The sequence below is a fragment of the Phaethon aethereus genome (assembly GCF_964289735.1).
Source record: "Phaethon aethereus genome assembly, chromosome: 16".
Taxonomy (NCBI): Eukaryota; Metazoa; Chordata; class Aves; order Phaethontiformes; family Phaethontidae; genus Phaethon; species Phaethon aethereus.
The window spans coordinates 11,271,657-11,294,488 of NC_138592.1; the positions used below are offsets into that span (position 1 = coordinate 11,271,657).

Below are 22,832 nucleotides of genomic sequence, written 5' to 3' on the forward strand. Positions count from 1 at the left end.
GCAGGGGGACGGGCAGGGAAACCAGGCAGGCAGCGGCCGTCCAGCAGCCAAAACAGCGCTGCTACACGCCCCCGCCAGCACACAAAACCCACCCTCCTGCCCCACGGGGTGTTTTGCGTTAACCCGCGTGGGCACTGCTGCTCCATCACGCGGCAGCCAGCATCCCAGCCCTCCCGTTCCTCGGAGTCCGTCCCAAACACGCCCCTCGAGGAGCCACGCTGGGACGCGCGATGGGCTCAGCACCCCAGGCACCAGGCCTTTGGGCAGCACCGCTCGCGCCGGAGCTGGCACCGCGCAAGAAGGGGCAGAGGAGAGCGAAGGAGAGGCTGAAAGGATTTAGTGCCAGTGACAGGAACATCCCTGCAGTGAAGGGTCAGCTGTGCTGATGAAGGAGGACACTTTTCACCCGGCCGGCCCCAGCCCTGAGGAGAGCCTGCCCGTTACCTCCCGCACCAGCCCCCCTCGCCCAGCTGACCAGGGAGCCCACTGACACCCATAGGTGCCTTCCAGTACTGGGCCCCCCAGGCCCTGGGCTCTCCCTGCTCACCCTGGCCCCTGCCTGCACCCTGCTCAGCGCCCGGCAGGCTGGCAGATGCTTGTGGGCAACACCATGTCTGCAGGGATCAGGAACTGTCCCCTCCCCAACTCCATGGCAGCCTGGGTGTCCTGCCCAGAGAGATGGGTGCCCTGTGCCCCTCCAGAGGGTTAGAGGTGCTGCGGACAAGCACCACAATCACCAACACTATTGCATACCATCTCCGTGACCCATTTTGGCACCTCTCCGACACACAGCCCAGCACAGCACCTGCCCCAGCACCATGGCTCACCCTGCAAAACAAGGGACCCAAACACCCATGAAATTCCACCCCAAAACACCCCTGGAAACCATAAAGTAAAAGGGATCAGCAAGGTTACACTTCATCTCCCAGCCCCTCCTGCCAGGAGCCGCTGGATCACATCAGTACCCAGGAGGGTGCCAGCTATTTTCAAGCCAGGTGAAGCAGGTCCTCAGGGGTTTGGTTTTAAAACCAGAGGAAAAACAACAAAGTGACATCTCTGGGGTCAGAGCTGAAGACCAAGAATTCATGAAGTGTTAGTGCGAGCCGTCTGTCAGTTAACACTAGACATGGCACGCTGGCCAGAGAGTGCAGAAAGGCAGAACAGACGGAATGGTGACAAATCCATCCCAGGAACCGCGGCTCTGCAAGCACCGGCAGGCAGCCAGGCTTGCGCTGCAGGGGTTTGCAGAGCACCCGTCCAGATTGCTTTGCAAAAACAAGGCGCTTTTACGCTAAGGGCGGTTTTGGAAAGTACATGGGATTCTCACAACTGAGAGATGAAGCTCAGGAGAGAAGGGGGGGGGGGGGGGGGGGGGGAAGACAAACACAGGTTGTTCCAAGGAGCACGTCCAAGAACCTGTCACAGACCCACGAGGCACGAGAACATGAAGATTGCAGGCGTACGTCACCGATTTACTGACAAACAGCAGCTCCCACGGAGCAGAGATCAGCCCTGCGAGCGCGTGGCTGCTTCTTGGTACCAGAAGCAGGTTCTTAAGAGGACCTTCGAAAGCAGACCGGTGACAGAGCAGGAAACAAGAAGGGGCAGAGCAAGTGTTTGCTACTCCCTCACCCCCAAGGGAGCCTGTGTACTAGTCCCAATTTGTTTCCTCCATCCCTGCTAATTCCAACCACCCAGAGTAGGAGTTCCCACCAGGGAGAAGGGAATTATAATTTCTAGACGACAATAATCCATTTAAATACTGCACTTGGGAGGCTCGGCACTTTTCCCAGCAAGCAGCCCTGCCCTCCCCACAGCCCACCCTCTCCCACGTGCCTAGAGAGACAGAGATGGGACCCATCCCTCAAGAGCACCAAGCTGTCAGAGCAGAGGGGCTTGGAGAAGCAGCAGCTTCCTCCAGGTCTTGCTTAAGGTCTGCTTTAGTCCAAAATGGCATGAAGCCACCTGTGGACTTGCTCCCAGGACAGCTCTAATGCCCACTTGAAGGCCCGCAAGAGTCAAACATGGTTGGCTTGAAACTTGGTTGAGGAAGACTCTCTGCACCTTGCTCTATGAGGGCACACAAACGTGCTGCTGTCATCAGGGGACGTGCACAAGCCCACATCTACCTCCTCCTGTCCCTTCTGGCTGCAAGGGGACAGCCCTCTCAAAGTGCCATCACAAAGCTGATCACTAGAGAAGGGATGGACTCACCTCATTGTGCCATGCTGCATCTGCTTTACTTGCCTGGAGGAGCTCCAGTAGCTCCAGATACCCAGTGACGCTGGTCCTACAGGAGTCACTTGTGGGTCAGACATTGAGGGAAGCTTGGGAGCAGCTGACAGCAGCCCCTTTGAGCTGCAGGCCACCACCAAGCCAGATCCCAGCATGCCTCCCCCTTCGGTAAACCAAGTAGTTACACAAATATGAGCTCCCTGTTACTCTGCTCCCAAAAGTAATTTCAGATCAGAAACAGTCCAAAAAGCCAATTTTAGAAAGTACCAGTTTATTGGGGGGAGGGGGGAAGAAATCAGTAACAGTGGAAAATCCCCAAGAGCAATTACACAAGAGAATCTAAATATCCCAAGAAGCAGACTTGCCTTCCTGGTAGTGCCGTCCATAGGCAGTGAAGTCCTCCCTCTCCTTCCCAGTCTACAGGGAGCTCTGACAGTTTGCAGAGCCTCCCACAGCCCCCGGTTTCCCTGAACACACTTGTACTGGGACCAAGTGAGTGAGTCAATCTGGAGAAGGACCCTTGGGAAAAGTCCTCTTGCCTCATCGATGTCTCAATACATGGCTCCCCTGCGTTCCCCACTTCGCCTGCCTAGCTCAGAGAAGCAGCTGCCACTGGCTGAAGTTGAATTTCTTTGTTCACCTCTACAAATTTGGCCTCGAGCCTACAACAAAGCCTTGGTAAGGAGGCTTCACGAGTCAATGAGATTTCTAAACAGCCTTTGCAACTGGCTGGTTTTGTGCTGCCTACCCAGTTACTCAGTTTTGGGACCCATGCTCAGATTTTGTCTTAAACCACATCAGATTCAAAGAGCTACAGGAGGACACGACTTGCACAAAGCAGTTCTGTAACACCTTCCTGAAACAGGCATCGGACACGCACATCACCCTTCGCTCTAGGCGCGCTGGGGGAATTGGTCTTGCTCTCAGTAGAGGTAGGAGCTCTGTACATGATATATTAAGAAAGACCCACCACAGGAGGTTCAGAGCTAGCCGCCTGTGAAAGCTCAGTGCTCCCAGCCAGGAGACGGGGCAAAGGCAGGCTTCTAGCTACCAAAGCCAGCCTTCTGCAAGGGGCAGGTACTCCGCGCGGTACCACAGGGGACTCCGCAGCGCAGCCAGCCCCCAAAACATAGAGTTATTTTCATCATACTGCGAGCTTCCAACAGCAACCCCAGATGGGGATCTCCGCTCCAACTCGGAGGACCAAGCCTGGGACATCACTGGCCGCAGCCTGCTTCCAGGCACGGCCGGGACACAGCAACCGAGCCCCAGGGCTCGGGCTGCTCCCAGCTGCCTTCCCGAGCACAAGCCCACTTGCACTCTAGACAAGACACTGGGCAAACAGCAGTACAAACGAGATCAAGCCTCTTACGCACAGTAAGGCTGCTGAAGAATTAACTCCAGCCTTTTCACTCTTAACTGTGTATTTCTCAGTAAAATATACAAAATATATAGCTCTATAGGACTGATTATAATATATTACAGGCTAGAAATACTCTCATCTCTTCCCTACTTCAATCATATTATGAATCCAATTTTGCATACAAATTAATCCTAGAAGTTATTGCCTTGAATTTATAATTAGAATTCACAGAATAAAGCTTAAATAGTTTTCATGGAGACTCATTATATTAGTGTTTTACATAAAAAGGATAAGAGTTACCAAATGAGAAGAGCAGCCATTTCAGAAACTATAAATAATTCTATTTTTAAAAAAATCAAATCCTAGAAAAGTTATGGGAAAACCATAAATATCTTTACCCTCTACAGTAGCTGCTATAGAACTAGAAGAAACCTGTAACACACTGTAGCTAACTCTGCTTCAGCTCAGAACATGAATCACAAAAACAACATCTCTAGAGAAATGCCCAGCCAAAGGAAACACAAAGGGATTGAAAAAATAGATCTGAGGAAATTAAAAAAGTAGATTTTTCTTTATTATTTCAAAAAAATGTCTACAAACTTTATATAAACATTAGTCTATTTTCTTTAAAATTTTGTTATAAAAAAATCCTACAAGCAATCTTTAAAAATAGGTAAGAGACTGAAGGCAAGGAAAGGGTGTCGTCATAGCCAAACAAATCTGGCTGTCCTGATTTCATGGACTGATGACCCTTGCCTGGGGCCAACAGGAAGAGACAGAAGTCTCCTGGGGAAGACATTCCCATAGGCCCTTTATAGCATTCAGGGATTTCAAGCCCCTATGGGCCTTTTACTCCCCGATAAGGCAACATTATCTGTAGTGTAAGAGGTTCATAAATAGTTCTCCACAAAAATGTTTCACATCACCAGCCTGCTGCAAGACCTCTATTAGCAAGGTTTATAAAAAAAAGCCATCTCCTATAGAAGCAGCCAATCTGAGCACAGCACACTGGATGCAAACACATGGTGTTTGCTTCCATACAGTCTTTGTTTATACAACCTCTATAAAACCAAGCAGAAAATTTGGCATCTTTATTCTTTTTACACTAGCTTTCGAAAAAAAAAAAAATACACTGAGGTTTTTTTTCAGACTCTTTGTATTTCATTGGGCCCTTGTTAGCTGAGCGGGATGGGAAGGGTCACGTAGGAAGTTTTTTTTTTTCTTGAAGTCACTTTGAAATTCAATCCAAAAAGAGCATTTGTTCAGCACATCTCATCTGAGGGCACAGTGTTTCCATACAGTCTGTTTGTCCCTTGATGGGCACAAGGTGCTGCTGAGCTTTAAGCATAGAATTCATTTGTAGGGGCTTTCTTGTAGATCGGTTTCTTCCCAAGGTCGTAACTGCCTTCATCCTTTTTCTTCATGCGATAGACTAAGAGGAGGATCAGGAAGACAGCAAACAGGAGGCCCACCGCCCCTCCTGCAATGAGAGCTGGGGGCGAAAGAGAGCATGGAATAAGTCTAAACTCCTGGACAACTCCAAACCATCAGCTACGTCTCCAAATCTGCTTCAAGAGTACCAGCCCCTAGAACCGCCTCTGGAGTCAGTGCCTGTCCATTGCCTGCTGGCTGTTTCAGCAACAGCAGATGTTATTGGAAAAGGCCAAAAATTGCTTTTCATCCAACCATAGAATAATCATGTGTTCCACATTAACCAATTTGTATTAATCTTCCAGTTTAGTGCAAGAAAGAGGTTTTTTACAAAAAGACATCCTCCCTGCATGGAGACAAAACAACAACAAAAAACCCACCCAAAAAAGCCCCACCACAACCCACAAACAGCACCAACTCCAGGAAAATGGTTTGAATGTTCTGTTAACTACCTGTATGAGCACGCTCTGGGGACTCTATTTCAGTTAGACAGCAACATCCCACTACTACCTCCCCTCAAAAAACACCCTAACACTCAAAAACCCACCAAGATTTTCTCTCTCCTCACATCAAGGGTGGCTGCAAGACTTCAGCCAAGTTTATCCTTTGCTGTGACACCTACTCATTGCACTAAATCAGCTTCTTTGTTAGGTGGCTTTGGAATCCACTCTTCCAGTCACTCCTCCAACTAGGAGGATGGCTGCAGATCAGCAAGATGTGCCGAGGTGTGTACTCAGACCATCAGGCCAAGTTCTTGATGATGAAGCATGCCTTAAGACAGATCTGTCCCACATGCTGAGAGGAAGCCAGTCGCTCGGTTTTGCTCTAGACAGAGGTACTTAGATTCAGAACAGTTGACTAGGTGTTCAAATCCCTTAGAGGGGTTGTTTGGTTCCTGGCAAGGCTCAGGAAAGGCAGTACTTGGGCTGAGGTTAGAAGGAAGATGGCTGCATCTGCTATGAAAGTCTATGATGTCATTGATTTATGGTTAGATACACCTCTTGTGTTGAGATGGTACCTGGGTACAGAACAGCTGCCATATGGCTTGTGTGGCACTTAAGCCAACGGTCAGCTGGCAGGCTCAAAACTAAGCTGTTTACCCCAGCAAGGCATGCAGCAGGCTCTTCTGCTGAGGACTAGATTGCAGAAGTGACCCTGCTACAGGCAGTCACAGAGGTAATGCATCTCACTCCCCTTGTCAGCAGGGAACTGCTCCCCAGGAAAACAGGGAACAATAGAAGCCATTTTGGATTTACAGTATTAATGATTTATCAGGACAAGGTGGAATATTACCTGTAAGGACTTCTGTTCTTTCAAAGATGCTGCTGTTGGCTGTGCTTGCCATGGAGATCTTGTTGGACAGGTTCTCTTCGACAGGTACAGCTTTGTCTGGAATGATTTCATTGTCCACCATTGTGTTTTTCTTCTCACCTTCTATCTTTCTCTCAGTATCTCCAGGGATATAGTTGTCAGATATCTACAGAATACAGACAAACCACACCCATCAGTAAGCAGCACCTAGCCTACCTACAATTGAAAGTAGGAGGGTGTGCAGGGAAAAGAAAGTTTGCTTAGTGCATTACAAGCACACTGTTCCTGCTCATGCAGGTAGATTCATCTTGATGCCACGTCTTGCAGGGGGAAGGGTATTCAGAAAGCTTCACAGACAGACCAGAGTAGCTAGATGTTGCTTAAAATATGCAGAGGCAATACCTACCACAGTAGTATCTATGGTGGTCAGATATATGGCATCTTCAGAGTCTGAGTAGTCTGCAGAGGGGGGAGAAAAAAAAAGTTAAGAGAAAAATAGAAGAGGACACTAGGTTTTCCTCTTATTACACACCGTTTTTCCAGAATGCAGACACTTCCTGCAATACCAGCAACTGCAGACAAACTAGGACTCTTGTACTAGTACTTGAGAGGGAATTGTGGTAGGCAGAGAACTTTTGCCATTCAATGGCTTCGATTGCACAAGACCATGAGGTGTAACCTTAAAACGACCACATCTCACACAGGAGGGGTCTTCAGCTGTATCCATTGGCCCCTGCTGCAGATTATCACTAGCTGCCCTGCAAAGCAGGTCTGCCATAGGTTGCTAAGCTAATGCCAATGGAGGGCAATGCTCTCACCACCCATCCCTAAAGGATAGTTCACCAACCCTCTAGTTACCAGATCTGCCCAAACATGTCAGGCACAGATTTCAGCACTTGTTCTTTCCCTTTTGGAGAACAAATGTTCACGTAAAGGGGACACAGAGCTACAGAAACTGGTTTGGGCAGGGAGCTTTGCACGTCACAGAGTTCACTTGAACACCAGTTAGTCCTGTATGTTGTTTGGCCTCAGCTGAGATATTAACTTTAAGCCTTTTAACACTGCCTCAACAACAGTTTTGGGGTTTTTTTATGTTTCTTAGAAGTTCTTTGGAGTTCAACAGGGAAGAGATCCAGCCAGTACAATGCCTTTTCACCTGCAGTAAGACAAGCTTGGCTACAGTCCATCTGTCCTCCCCAAGCAATTCAACACCATGGCACAACCACTTTCACTGTTCTCATCTGTGAGTGACTATGATTCATATGGCTTTCTCATCTCCACCTGACACTCTAGTTCCCTCTGGAAGAAATTTCACAGCATCCACTGACAGAGATCCATTTCCCCCCTTCCCCACTTACCTCCAGACCCAGATGCCTCATCTATATCTAACCCGTCAGAAGTTAAGTGAGGCCTGAATTCACCAATGTCTTCATCATCTGGCAAGTCTCCAGAGGCAGGATAGTCAAGCCATTGGGCATCCATGGTCTCGGTTTCTCTCACCTGAAAACAGAGGTGGAGAAGTGTTCAGTATCAGGCAACTGCTCAGAAGCATTTCACTAAAGGTCAGAAGTTCAGAGCCTGTGCTGAGCACATCGCTTCCATGAGAAGAACATTAAATGCTGAACTTCCTCTCCACCAAACACATTATCTTCATAAGCCTGGAAATAGCTGAATTCCCCTCTAATTTCTCAGAACAGAAGTGACAGCCAGCCTGGGAGGGGAATTTCCTGAGGGCTACAGATTCAGTAGGTTCCCTTGAACCCACAGGGTGAAAATAACACAACAGGATCTTGGTCAGGAGTTTGCAGCAAAAGCATTTGGAAAAGCAATACCTTCAGTTTGTGCTGAGGGGGGATTTGGAAGGACTTGCTATTCCCAGAGAAAAAGCCTGGCACCTATAGGTCAGTTCTTTGCATAGCACCAAAGCCTCACGCCAAGACAATTTGTTGCTTCTTGTACTGCAAACAAACTTATTTTATCACCCAAGGGTTAAAAACTGGTCTGTCACTTCAGCTGAATTGCAGTGCAATATAACGTGACGTTCAAGAGCACTTGCTATCAATAATGACTTGCCTGAAGGAAGAGCTTCCTCTGCCTCACCTCTTAAAAAAGCACATAAACAAACAAGTCTGTAAAATGAAGTCCACGATCCTATGGCCCAATGACTGCAGCTGCAGACACACATTAGCAAAGCCTCTCCCAGAGAATCAGCTGTTTGCCCACAATGGCAATTTCCACACCAGAGCTCATTCGCACTTGGACCTTCAAGGAGCCACAAGCCCAAACCTCCTGCCCTCACCAATGTTATGCAATTTCCCCAGAACTATTTCTCCTCGCCCCACAGCCCTGGGGCCAGCCCCAGTGAGGGTACCGCAGGTATGAGCTCTTAGGTTGCTCAACACCAGCCCACAGATTCCAGCAGCTCCAGATGCTTCTACAGCCATGAAGTCATCGCTGTGGTAGGGGACTCAACCCCTTCCCCTACGGCAAGGAGCACAATGCAGATGGATGGGTCCCATAGCTAGGGGGCAAGATGTCAGCATTTTTTCATGCTGTCCCCACAGAAAGACTGGGAATATGTTCCCTGGGTGTCTCCTAGAACTTGGGCTCAAGTCCTGAAGGTTTAACTGCCCAGGAGAGCATTTTTAATGCACTCCACAGTCCTGAGCATCCAAGGGCTCTTCTTGATGTACAGGTTTACCATGAGCTACAGCCTCACAGCAGGCAAAGAGCAGAGACTGGCAGTGGCACCACCTGAGCCCCAGCACTTGCCCCACTTCATCAGGGCAGCAGCAAGACCCTGGAGCAGCTGGTATCAGCCTTCCTGCTCACCCAGCCAGGTGTGGCCCATCCTACAGCCCAGCAGTGACACCGACTGACACAGCACATCGCTGCCGATCTCACAGGCAAAGGCCAACCATCAGCCACAAGCCATGTGTCAGCTTCCTCTGCCCACAGCCCCAGCCCTGCTTCCAGCCCAGATTTCCCTGCCCATTAGCATACTGGTTTTGCCACAAACAAGACCTTGTGGTCAGGACAAGATGTTTCTCATTTTGCATAAGGAGCAGTGGCTACTAGATGTGCTTTTCGTTAGCTTACTGAGGCATCTTCGGTTTCCCCAGCAACTCTGCTGGAAGATAACCAAATGAACAGCCTAGAGGGCATGAATTGCCGAGGCCAGTTCTCCTCCTAGACCCCCTGTCTCCACTCTGCCTGAGCCTGGCACGAGGTGATGGGAAGGGGGCTGGGCAGGAAGGCCAGCTGGGAAGAAATCCCCTCCCAGCCTGGAACCAGGCATTCCTAACGTTATGGATCACTCGCTCCAAGGCAAATTCATTTCAAGATATGTGAAACCCAGCCAAAGCCAGACTTGCAATGGAAACTGCTGCCAGCACACAGTAGCTGTTTCCATGAGAGCTTCTGGCCATTTCATCAAGGGGCAGGAAGAGCCCAATTCCCATCGGCCTGAGCCACCAGGGCTGGGGAGCACGTTTGCTGCAGGTCCGTGTAAGCCGGCTGCCATGCCAGGGTAGATCAATGTTGGCAAGAGCGCTCTGCTGAGCCGCACCTCTGTGACAGCTCACAACGTACTTCGTTATGAATCACGGCCAGCTAATGTCCTAATGAGGGCGGCTCAAGAAAACCCGCATTTAGGCCACTGAGTGGCTGGACAGCAGGTTGGCCTTATCGGATCAGCCCAGCCGTGAGCAAAGCGGTGGCAGACAGCCACGGTGATTAGTACATACTGTGGAACGCACCAGGTTTGGCTATCAGAAAACCCTATTTAAATCAGGACAGACAGTGTTTACGAGCCAGAGGACATAACAAGGAAATTACTGACTCAGAAGCGTAAATAAGATTATATGGGAGCGTTCCCTGAACTGAGTTTTCATCATCCTCTTAAGCAAGGACAGGGAAGTTCCTGGAAGCCACGAGAACTTCTCAGACTGTACGGGGAAACTTCTCTTGTGGGCAGCGAGCCTCATTTTAAAGATTCATCTGCCAGGGAAGTTAGAGGGCTGCTGGGCATCTCCATACTTACCCTCCAGGTTTCAAGACACCCTCTCTTAGGGAGCGGGCTCCTGTTGGGAGCTGGGGCATGGGCAGCCCAGGAAGACTTAACACTGGAGTGCCGGGCTCCCAGGGCAGGTCTGGAGCAGGCACATTCCTCACATACACACCTGCCAGAGGGCACACAGGTACTTTCACAGACTTAAAAGCAAGGGCTTCAGGCTTCCAAAGTGCCACATAAAGAGCTCCCCGGAGAACTGCTTAAAAAGTGCATCCTTTTCCAAGAGGACTCAGTCCTCCCTACAGCTCCACTACCACATGAAGAGGCACCTCACACCTCAGAAGATGCTTGTGCTTCCTCTCAGCTGGCAGGCTGCAGCCAACAGGAAAAAGCCAGGAGACTGCCACAGGACAACTGTTGGCCCTTGCCAAGTCATCTCCGGCCACATTCAGCTTAACACCTTCTGCAACTGCCAGTTGGAGAAGGGCACCGGCGCTCCTCGGAGTCTGCTTTCCACCACCTGTTATCCCAGCACTGGAGACGGGCCAGGGACCTGCTGGGAGAGTCGGACTGGGCGGCTGGGCAGCCCCACCTCGCCCCAGCAGCTGAAGTCAAGCCCTACTATTAATATGCTCCTATCTGGGAGAGGTCTGTACAGAAATCAATCTTTTCTGCAGGAGTCTAGTTCCAGGATTTCTTCCTCATCTTAAGCAGCTTTTACCCCAGTAAGCACCAAGGGGGATTAACCAACATGCTGGAGAGCAGAAGCTTTTCCTGCTTGCTGGTGGCAAAAAGTAAGTTTATTCCCTGCCAGACAACCAGCATGTCAGGCACGTGAAGTATGAGTGTCATTCCTGGAAAAGCCAGGCACAGAGGTCTCATGTTTGAGCCTGAGACAGGCTGTACTACTGGATGAAGCCAGACACTGTTTGCTAAATTCAGGCACAAAAATTACACCCTTGGCACCCCAGGCAGGGCCTTGCAGCCTCGCTGTGCTCCATCCCTAACCCACCCCACTCCATTTCATGCTCCTGGAGCCTTCACTTGCAGCCCCAGCATATCACTAGCTTCTTCTCAAAAGCAAGAGCATCTATTCACTGAGGCAGCAAGTGAAGTTTCTGTCCCATGTGTGACTTCCCCCAGCCACTGGCTAGTTCTGGGAAATAACAAACCCAAGCAGCTCGCCTGCCCCAGCCCACAGATCTTCACCACAGCCTCTGCAAACTCTAAAAACCACCCCCCCACAAAACAGAAAAACACACAACTTATGTTTTGGAGCAGAGAGAAACTTTTCCAGACCTGGATCTAGCTTTTACGGCTGGCCCTTTTCTGCGATCAAAAGCTTCTCTGAAGGGTCACAGCCAGCAAGCCACAAAGGGAGTCAGACCTGCAGAGGCTCAGGCACCCAAAGTGCAGGGACCTTTTTATCAAGTTTGTAACTTTAGCATGGAGGCCCAGAGCTTGCTCCTGCATCTCCCTCCCCAGCACTGTGTACACAAGTTTAGGAGTAAACAGGAGCAAGGTGAAAGTCAGCCTTTCCTAGACAAAAGCACATGGAGCTGGGCCAGCCTGGGAGGTGGCAGAAGAGGGGGTAGAGGTGCAGGACCTCTTAACTCTTTGTAGCCTGCAGGGACAGATAAACACAAGTGGCTCCTGGGGCTTTTGTCAGGGGCTCTGTACAGGACAGTTCCATGGGATCACCTCGTGAGCAGTATTACACAAAACATCTTTCCTGGATCTGTGCTGTCACAGGCAGGTGTCACCTTACATCACCACAATGCACATCTAGATCAACTTAAGAAAGGGCTCCTGGATGACACAAGCAGCTGCCTGCAAGGCCCAGCCTCAAAGCCTGGTTATTAAGAGCATTCTTGCAAAGCCACCACCCTGGCCTCTTGTGCTATCCTGCACTATGAACCAAAGAACACTGAATCCAATGGGGCCTTTCCAGTGCAAGGATGCACAGCTCTGTAAACCACCAAGCCCGAGAGAGGGGTTTTCCATGCAGTTCACTTCCACTGAGTTCTTACATCAGCACACAAACCAGGAAGGTTTTAAAGCTCACGCAAAGCATGCAAAGGAGCAGGGGTTAGAAGCTGAGCTCAGCCCCTTGAAGCACACCAGCTCCCCAAAACCAGGAAAGCAGGAGCCACGCAGTGCTGGAAACAGGGCAGCTCAAACTGGGGCAAGACAGCCAAATCAAGTGGACCTCCAAGGGAGGGAGGTGTGCAGCAAGGTAACAGGCAAAGACAACTCTATCTTCCCATCTTAATAAGCATTCAAAGAAAGTTATTAGAAGCAACATGAGCTTCTGGCAGAGGTAGCTCCTGCCAGACTAGTAAGCACTGTATTTCCCATCAAAACACCCTGTAGTTCCTTCCCCTCCCTCCATACTCCAGCTCCGGGGGCGGGAGGTGCAAAAGTCACTTTTGTCCTGAGAGCAAAGCAAATATCAATATTTCAATCTAGGTCACACCTAACTCCTTCAACACATCAGCCACAGTAAAAAAAAAAAAAAGGTAGAAAAATCTACTTATTCCTTGCGCCCATGCTTGGAAGGTACCATTTTACCCCTTGTTCCTGGTCGGTCTGTCCCACATAATTCGCAGCTCATACTGCCCTCACTAGCCTCTGAGCCAAGGGACAGAAGTTAAACAGCTCCCATCCAGGCACATGTGTGTATTCAGTTGCATGACAGTCTCACCCCGAGGCTTCCAGACAAATACTACTGTGCCTTTGCTCAACACTTTTCAAGCAGTCCTAGAGCAGAACCACAGGCACAGTGGCTTTGGCCAAAGCCAGCCTTGCCCATCTCCCCTCCAACAGCTGCTCTACAAGTGCACTCCCACCAGAGTGAGCTGTGAATGTAAATCCGTAACACCTCTGAGGACTAAGGGGGAAATCAGAGACAGAAGTGCAGACCAGGGCTTGCTGGCAGCAGGTGATAGGACTACAACTCCAGTACCCCAGACCAGTTATTGCATGCTATCTATCTCTTTGTGCCATTTACCAAAGAGGGGAAAAAGAAGTTTATTTTTTGAACTGTGCGCAGTAATACAAGGCAAGGAGCATGGGTCTTATCTTGCTTAATAAGGTAGAGCAAGAGCAACATGCAGGCTGATGAACTGTTCAGCTGGTAAAAGCATCATTCATTCAAGGTGACTTAAGAGAAGCATCTCCAGTCCCTGTCCAACCAGGTACCCATCTCCCTGCAGCCATATAACCAGTCCTATGTGCTCACACTCGGCAGCCCACGTGCTATGTGGGGACAGGCGCGGTTACACACATCCAGCACTAACACAGCCTCAGCCTGGGTCGCCCCCCCAACCCCACTCCCCCGTGTGATTCTTTAAGCTGTGTCGCCGCAAGCCGCTCTCCTGGGGCTCATGCGGCAGCAAAGGCATAATCCCCGTGACAATTACACCATAATCCCAGGCTCTGGAGAGCAACCCGCTGTCACGGGTGCCTCCCCTGCAGCCGCGATGAATCCTCACAGGCTCTGCTTGCTGAAAAATAGGCTTCCCTGCACTTACGAAGTCAAACCTCAGTTACCTTTTAACTCATGTGCGTTTGCTTACACACAGCCTGCTCCCTTCAGACCATGCCATACACGCGTGCCTTTCAGGCCATGCCGTAGAAGCAAGCAGGAGGGGGACGGAGAGATTACAAAGGAATGAATTCTTGTTTAACTGCTCTTGCCTGATTATCAGCCAAGAGCAAAGCCGTAAAGATTGAGTTCTTTGCCAAACAGGCACATGCTGGGATCTGTTTACTGCAACGGTGGCAAAATAGCTGCTCTAAATACTCGATGCCCAGCTCCAGAGACCTACAGAGCCCAAGCGGGAAGGAGATGACTGCTTCCCGCCTCCAGCTAGAGGAGATAAAGCTCAGCAGGCAGTTGCAGATGGCTGTGTGTCAATCACTTGCCCTGAAGCAAATAAAGATAAGGTTCAGAGGAAAACTGCAGAAGAGGAAAGCAGGAGCTCTCATGTGACTCAGGAGGAAAACAACCGCGCCAGAGATGTTTCGCACCCCTGAAAGGTTCTCCCGGTCATGGGCAGTGATACACACCTACTTCATAAAAAGATTATATATTTTTATAGTATTTACAAACCTGATCATAGGTATTTCATACACTTCACTGCCCAGGGCTCAGTTCAGAAGTTTGAGAAATCTATTCAAGGTCAAAAAAACAATTCATTTTTTCCAACTCAGAGTTGTCCTACTCTGTACCAGGAGGCTCCTATTGCACCCTTGTCTGTGGAAATAAAAAGGATATAAAGGCCACAGCAAAGCAGCTTTTCCATCAAAGATGATTTCTCATGCTGATACATCAGGCTTGGGATATTTTCTATATCATATTTCCCCCTCACACCAGGGAGAGGCCTGCCCTCACTGCCCTTTCCTAGAACACAGCTACACACCAATATTTCTCTGGACATGCACACAAACAGAATTTCCACTTGGCAAGAAACACGTGACACGCATTTCCAGGATCTTTATGCTCCCTGGCAAAATTAAGCCAGGCAGACACCCAACTTCAAAGAGTACCTTTCCTAGCTGGCTCACCACACAGCTAATCTCAGCTTGTTTGTACAGTCAAGATTCCCAATGCTGTGCCCTACAAACGCTTCCCCTCCCACAATCCATTTTAATCTAATCAGAAGTAGTAGCCCAAAGATTTAGGCTTAGCCCAGGCAGTTAAGGTCTGACAGCACAGTTATACTATTTAAAGTTTTTTTCTGTTGGCAAAGTAGTAGCCCAAAGATTTAGGCTTAGCCCAGGCAGTTAAGGTCTGACAGCACAGTTATACTATTTAAAGTTTTTTTCTGTTGGCAAAGTAGTAGCCCAAAGATTTAGGCTTAGCCCAGGCAGTTAAGGTCTGACAGCACAGTTATACTATTTAAAGTTTTTTTCTGTTGGCAAAGCTACCAGCAAAAAATTGTAGCAGAGGAAGTTATCAGCATGAAACCACTCAAGACAGCATAGCTGTACCACTCCACTATCAGGCTATACCCATGTAAACGTTTATACAAACAAACATTTCAACAGCAGGGATTTTCCTAGTTAGCTACAGCAGCAGAGGCTGGGTTTTCAGTGCATGAGGGTTTTTTTGTTTTGTTTTTTAATAGAGCTGTTCCTGACTTGTGCAGAGGTTGCCTTGTCTTGGGCCCAGAAAGCAGAAGATACTGTGTGTGCTACTGGGAATAATGCAGCTGTACTTTGGGAAACCTGTCATTCCCGGGAGCATTTTCCGCTCTTGGAGAGCTCTGTACTCCCAGCCAGGCTTCCTCCCCCCTTGGAGCAGGGGGTGAGCACTTGGCTGCGGTTTTCCAGCCCTCCCTGACCACATCTCTGCACCTGTACTGTCACAGCCAGGAGCAGAGGGACCCAGCTATTGTTTTGGTCACTCCTTCCTTGGCCTTGCAAAGCATGCACTCGGCTGGACTAGCAAGTCGTTTAGTAACCAACGCGCAGGACCAGCTCCTCATACTCAGCCTCAGGAAATTTGGCATTAGCACCAAGAACAGCCCGCACATAAACAGTCTCCTGCAAGATCCTGGCTCCAGAGTCTGCTCCACTGCACACTGTGGATTTGTGATAAATATTTACCTCGCTGGGGAACAGAGTCTTCCAAACAAAAGCTCCTGACATCAGTAAGGACTATATTTCCATTTGGGGGAAAAGTAAAAGTTTCTCTGTTTTTAAAGCAAGGCACTAGCCCATAAAAGAAGCTTCTGCCACCCTCCTAGCACCTCACTGGCCAGGATCTGTCCCTCCACCCATGACTCCCACTCTTCTCCAGGCCAGCACAGCAGCACCCCATCATGCCAGGCACATTGCTTGCAACCACGCTCCCAGATTTCTGGCTGCTGTTCCATGCAGGCCATTTCGGTGCAAGTCCAAGGCAGGCACTTTCACAGTCATTAATGCACATTAACATTTCTTTTTATTGCTATAGTTTGACTGTAATGGCAGCTAAAGGGCAGGTCACAGGTTAGCCTCCCCCTAAATGAGGGAAGGCCACATCACTTTGCATTCACACAGGCAGCAGCAGTTTTAGTTGAACTGTGGTAGCGACACCTTTTCCCCTTCAGCAGCTAAGGCAGAGCAACATCAGAACAGAGAAATCCTTCCCATGGCAGGCTTTGCTTTCCCTTACAGAACACAATTTAAGCAAGAGAAACCTTGTTTTTGCTTGACATGACTCTAGCTGCTTGGGTAACAGTGCTACAGGTCTCCCAGTCTCCTTCCCACCCCAAGGAGTGTCTCTCTGAGATTTTAATTAACTGCTTTGATTTTTAAGTTATCCAAATAATTTGTCTAACAGCAGCCTCTTGGCATTTTATAAGCAGAGTTTCAGCCTCAAAAGATTTAAGAATAGGACTGACAAGACTGCGTATTTCCAGCAAAAATAAAACTTTTACAAGAAGCGTATTCTTGAAGTCTCCCAGCCTTCAGCAATTGAAAGGGACGTAGCTACATCTTGCGTGTTTTCCCCTCCTACGCTGACATTTTCTCCAGATTCAGGATTAAGTATTTAACCCCCTCTTTTGAGACTTTCCGCTCCTTTAGCCTGCTTTGAATACTTTCAGTCATTTCAGATAATACTGCTGCTTTTCCCCTCTCCCCCATGAAACTCTCGTTTCCAACTGTATCTGTCTGGAAATGCAGCAACCAGAACAAATTAGTGGCTGCTCAAGACAAGGCCATTTTCTGATCCACCTTTGCCAACACCACCTCAGCTACTGGCAGCAGTCATATGTCAGAGCCCAATAGCTTTTTTGGCCACCATAGCCACAACCCGAGGCAGATTAGACAAGAGGCAACAGTGAAGGCGCTCGGTGCCGAGGGCAGCACAGAGCATCTGCAAGCTTTTGGGTGTCACCCCCTTTTCTAACCTCATAAAGAAGAGATCCACCCCCTTGCTGCAGCGCCTCGGAAGTCTGAGTCATTGCTTTGGGTAAGGGGCCAGGGCCGTTACTCAGAGGGTGACAGCAGAGTCTCCGGGAGCTGGAGGCCAGGCAAGTGCCAGAAACCCCGAGTCAGAGCATGACTGCTGCGAGTCAGGGCTGACGGTCAGAGGCAACAGCATGTACTGGACAACCATTCAGGCACACACTTAAAGACAAAGAAAAAAAAAAAGTCTGAACTAACCTAGAAGTGCAGTCCTAACAGCTCATTAACGTAGGATCCTTTATAGCAGTAGCTTATTACAAGTTAAAGAGTTTAACTAGGCTGCCCTGTCTATTCAGGGCCACCAAGCCCAGTCTCATCACGAGAGTCTCATTCTAGTGCAAATCATCTGAATCCTTAATCTAAAGTATTTGCATTCCACCAAGTCTCTAACAAACAGCCACACATGCTCTGCAACAGAAGCCCGGAGGTCAGGCGTGTGCTGGGTTTGTCCCCACTGGTTTTGCAGTGCTTCAGCTACATTAGCTTCTACTTCGAGGCTGCAAAAGCAGCACAACCTTGCTGTTGTTACAGGGCATAGAGGAACAAGCTGTACTGAGTGGAGGGGGAGAATGCCACTGCAAGGATCTAAGAGTAGGCTGAAGAGGATAAATGTTAACTAAAGCAAGGAAGTGTTTTGAAAGATGGACACTCCATTTTGTCTAGCCAAAGTGATAGCTGGGATCAGCGAGCCACAATAACTTAATCCAATAATCTTACAAATCAACTTAAGTCATTTACATTGCAGACCATATAACCACAGTTATCATGCCTCCCTTATTGGTATAGTTATTACCACTGAATTTAAAAAAATAAAGTTGGTTTTAAAGACAGAGTCCATCAATCCGTCTATTTGAGGGAGAACAACTCAACACACACAAAACACAACACAGCATAGTGTTAACTTATAGCCTAGTGGATTTGAGCAGCCAGCACATTTTCAACAGAACATTTACCAGCACCAGGAGTCAGAGGGGAGGAAAAAGTAGCTGTAGGAGTTGTGCTGAAGTTTGCATGCCGAGCAGCCAGCCAGAGTCCCTCCTCTCCATCGTCGCTCTGAAAGTCAAATTAGCAACTTCCAGCTTCGTGGTGGAAGTGGGACCCAAGTGTATCAAGAACACAGTAAGCCACCCCAGGAAAACCATGGCAAGGTCACATTAAGCTCCACCTCAGGCATTTGAGAGCAGCAAATGGCCTCCCCACCCCAAACAACGCAATGCAATAGTAAAGCCATTAACAGAGGCTTGGAGGGGAAGGGAGAGGGGAAGACAAAGAGGAAAAAGCATTTTCGCTATTGTTGGACTGGATACAGGCCTTTGCAGGACCTTGAAATTCCAAGGCCTTGGGAAACAACAACAGGGGCAGGAAAGAGAGCAATCACATTGACAAACAGCCTTAACTTCCTAGAGCGAGTGAGTCTCTGGTGTCATGAGTCTGAAAAGTACCAAGTCTGAAAAGGCCCCGATTTGCCTCTTGCGTAAGCTGTTCGGAAAACTCTGAACCACAATAAAGTGCGCTCCAGCATGGGAGCTGGCAGGCACTTAGGACAGATGAGAACTGGGCAGCAGCACCATTTCCCTGACTCTGCCCCAAGCACCGCATGGGTGACTGCTCCCACCTGTGTGGGTATCTCCCCATCTGGTATGGACAAGGTGCTGGGCTGCAGTGGGACCGTGCACCCCTGAACTCCCACTCCATGAGCTGTGCATGGAGTTTGACAAGGCATGAGGTGCTAGAGAGGCTATTTCTTTCTACACATTACAGGCGTTTCATCCCAACAGCCAGCTCTAGTTCAGCTACCAGAAGTCATAGGCTCCTTCCCTTCAGGACTAAGGGACATTGCTGTAGACACTGTAATTCTGCTGCTCTGTGTTTTAGGAAGGCTGAAGCAAAGTAAGGATTTGCTCTGCCCCGTGAGTTTGCCAAGTCAGAAGGTAAAATAAAAGTTAGACATGCAGATAGCAGTGTCTTGACTTGATTGGGAGGGACAGATGAGAAACTGGGCAAAGAGCAGAAAGAACAGGCCTCGGGGATCAATGGCAGCAGGACAAGCCAAACCGGTTTTAACATTAATAATGCTGCACTACTTTCCAAACACAGCTATCATCAACAAGACACCAGCTTTGCCAATCAGGAGGCCTCCAAGCATGATCGCTTTAAACCAGCAAGCAGCCCACAAATGGCACGAAGCCTCCCCCCCTCTCCTTGAGAAATCCTCTGCCAGCAGCTTCTGGGTTGTATTTCTGCTTGTCTACACTGCTGGGAACACACAAAAGCGATGTGGTGCTGCATGGAGGCTTTTTCTGCTCAGTTCAAGGCAGAACAAGTAGGACTGCTGCCACAAGCTTGCATCCCATTAGCACTGCTATGGCCCTGCTGAGCTCGGGGCACTCGGAGCCCTCTTGCAGCTCAAACATAGGAGCAGCCCAAGCCTGCAGCAGGCAGACACCTCAGCTGCAGGGGAATAAATAACTAAAATAATAATAGAGAATAAATAAATAACCCCCCCTGTTTCCCTCCTGTGCTGCTAGGGGCACTTTTAGATGCTAAGAGCACAAGAAGAGCTCAAGGATGCTTCTCTGCCCAAGCACGGCAGACCTCAAGTCCTTCATCAACTCCACTGATCCCATGTCTTGGCTGCACTAGTGGCTTTCTGCCCACCCCCACTGCAGGCCCCTAAAGCATCTTCTGCAGGAGCCCCATCTCATACAGCACAAGCAGAGGAGAGCACCCTGCCTGCACAGCCTTTGCTTTCTAAAGCACTCGACCAGAGAGGGCTGGGGACCCTGAGGTCTGGGGACCATGAGAAGACATCAGGCTTCAGCTCCAACCCCACACCCACCCCACAGGAGCTCATTTATATTCTCACACAAAGCTGCTGGGCTGTTCTAACACAACCCACCCACAACCCAAGCACCAACGTCACACTCCGGCACTTCAGTAATATTCCCCACCCTCTTACACATCCAAGATTGCTTCACATGGAGAAATCCCATCTGCACCAGAAAGCCACGCAAGAGGAAAGGAGCCAAGACATTTTTGTTTGTACAGGCTTGGGGAAATATTCAAGCACCGAATCACTCTCAAAAGCCATGCTCTTACATAAGCACAAGAAATACAATCCCTGCCTTGTTAAGAAACAGCTACCTGTCTTCACCCTGCCTGCACAGAAGAACTAAGAGCCACATGCTGTGCCGCTCCGCACGTTTTGGCAGTGCTATTAAAAAAAAAAAACCACACAACATGGGAGGAGCACCAGCAGAACTCTCCCAAACAGTGTGTCATCCTTGTCTCCTCCCCAACAGCCTGTAACCCAAACAATTTTTTTGGATAAGGCTTTATAGTAGGCCAGTGTTACTTCTCAAGCATACACTCCATCTTAGGTAGCTTAAAAGATAGGGACAAATACTTCATACAAGTTCTATATAAGGATTTACAGAATACATCTGTGCAAAATTTGTTGTCTTTGCAGAAATCCGATGCTTGCAGACCACTCAATTCCCCAGGGACACCAAGTTGCATTTCATACCAAACATGGTCAATGCAACTTCCAGATGCTGTCTGCCCCAAAGGTTTTGCCCTACTAGTTTGGGCCAGTTCTCAATCCAGCAATTCACGTGCTTAACAGCAGAGATAAAGACACTAGATTAGAGTAAAGTGGATTTGGGCTGGTTGGTCTTAGCAAAGACTAGGTGACAATTACTACAGATGCTCTCTGTGGGAGTTTTCTACTCTACAACTAGTAACCCCCAACCCCGTGTTCCTATTAGAGAGCAACGGAGCAGCAGAGCCTTATCAGTTCTGATCTGCCCACCCAGCCTTCAGTCCAGAACAAAGCAATGGGGATGATTAAACCTAGTTTTGAGAACCTCTGATCTCCTGCAGTTACCTTAATCTCCGCAGCTCTTTCAGACTAGCAGAGGAATCTTCCCTGACTGCACTATCAGCAAGATGGACACACACACACAAAAAACCCCCATAAACAAACAGCAGGGAAGGCAGAATCCCAAAATCTCTGCTTCACCATGAAGATCCCACATGTGCTCAGCTTGAACCATCCAAACTGTTTCACCTCACTATGTATTTAAGAGGCTCTTAAACCCTCCGCGGTAATGCCTCACTTTTCACTCCCATGTGCAAGTGAGGAAGGTTTGGTATACACAGAAAGACATCAGGTACTGGCACAACCAAACTCAAGTAAGACTGGAAAGCCTACCCAGGTGCTGTAATGCATTGCATGTATCTAACCCATCACACATTCACAACAAAACAAGGATTAAAGGACTTAAGTCTGTGACCAGCAGTTGGAGATCAAAGCTGTAATGGGGAGCAGTAGTTCCACTTCTACCACATACCCTTGTACTCTGTACTGCTCTAATTCCACCGGGCCTGATTACAGAAGGGCAAGACAAGGCTCACCAGAGTGTAGGGGGGGAGAAAGGGATATGCTGAGGGCTGGCACAACCGCAGAGGCAGTCGGCGACAGGTCTACACGGGGCACGGCCGGCCAGGACAACGCTGCTCTAGCATCAGAGAGAGCAGCAGGCAAACCGAGGAGGAGGCAGACGAACGGGAGGAGGGCACGGGAGCTGCCCTGTTGGTATCAGCCCATTTTGCTCCCCCGCAGAAGGACGAAAGGCTGGGGGGGGAAGGGGGCGGGGGGCCAAGCCCTGAGCGGGCAGCAAAGCGCTTGGGGACCCCGGCCCAGGCGGTGGCAGCTTTAGTTCTCGGGCGAGAAGCGCACCCCGGCCGGGAGCCCTGCGGTGACCCAGGGCGCGGCGCGGGGCAGCGGGGACAGCCGCCCCCGGCGCCAGGAGCGCCCGTCCCTGCCCGGGGCGCGCAGGCAGGGGAGACCCGACCCCACCCCTCCCCTCCCCTCCTCTCCTCTCCCCCCGGTCCGGCGGGACTCACCGACTCGGCGGTGGCGGCCTGCAGGAGGAGGCCGATCAGCAGGGCGGCGCGGAGCACCGGCGGGGCATGGGGTAGAGGCATGGCCGTACTGGGTGAGGCGGACCTCGCGCGCACCCGCGAACGGCGGAACCAGCTCTGACCGGGCCCCGCGGCCGCCGCAGCGCTTATAGGGACGGCGCGGCCCCGCGGGGGCGGAGCGCCGCTGCCCCCGCCCCGCCCCCCCGCGGGACGCCCCGGGGTGGCGGACTGCCCGCTCCGGCACCGGCACCGGCGGCGGAAGAGGAGGAGGAGGAGGAAGGCGGCCGGCACAGGGACCTGCGGGCGCTGCCAGGCTGTCTGGCGAAGGGGAAGGGAAGCAGGCACGCAGTACCCGCTGTCCACTTCCGCGGCATTCCGCAAGTGACAGTCTCACATTCACAGAAAACGGAGAAGGACTCTGCGAGCCGCAGCGTGTGAGCGCTGCGGTGACCAGATGGGGTGTGACATCACAGGCCCTTTTGGAGATGGAAAACGAAACCGTGGCGTCTGTTTTCTCAGTAAATGGCAAGTGCAAAAAACCTACGCAGATAAAGAAGGGGAAAAAACCCAACAGCACAGTTTAACTATTTCGGT

At 49.9% G+C, this 22,832-nt stretch overlaps 1 protein-coding gene across 1 annotated transcript; it reads right to left on the reverse strand.

Moving 5' to 3' along the window:
• Positions 1-4,790: 4,790 nt before the first annotated feature.
• On the reverse strand, positions 4,791-22,301 carry SDC4 (syndecan 4; the record flags this gene model as incomplete). Its single annotated transcript, XM_082007422.1, has 5 exons — positions 4,791-5,090; positions 6,323-6,506; positions 6,747-6,799; positions 7,699-7,840; positions 22,221-22,301. 5 exons carry the CDS (start codon positions 22,299-22,301, stop codon positions 4,939-4,941), a joined length of 612 nt encoding a protein of 203 aa, XP_081863548.1. The 3' UTR covers positions 4,791-4,938.
• Between the last annotated feature and the right edge of the window lie 531 nt (positions 22,302-22,832).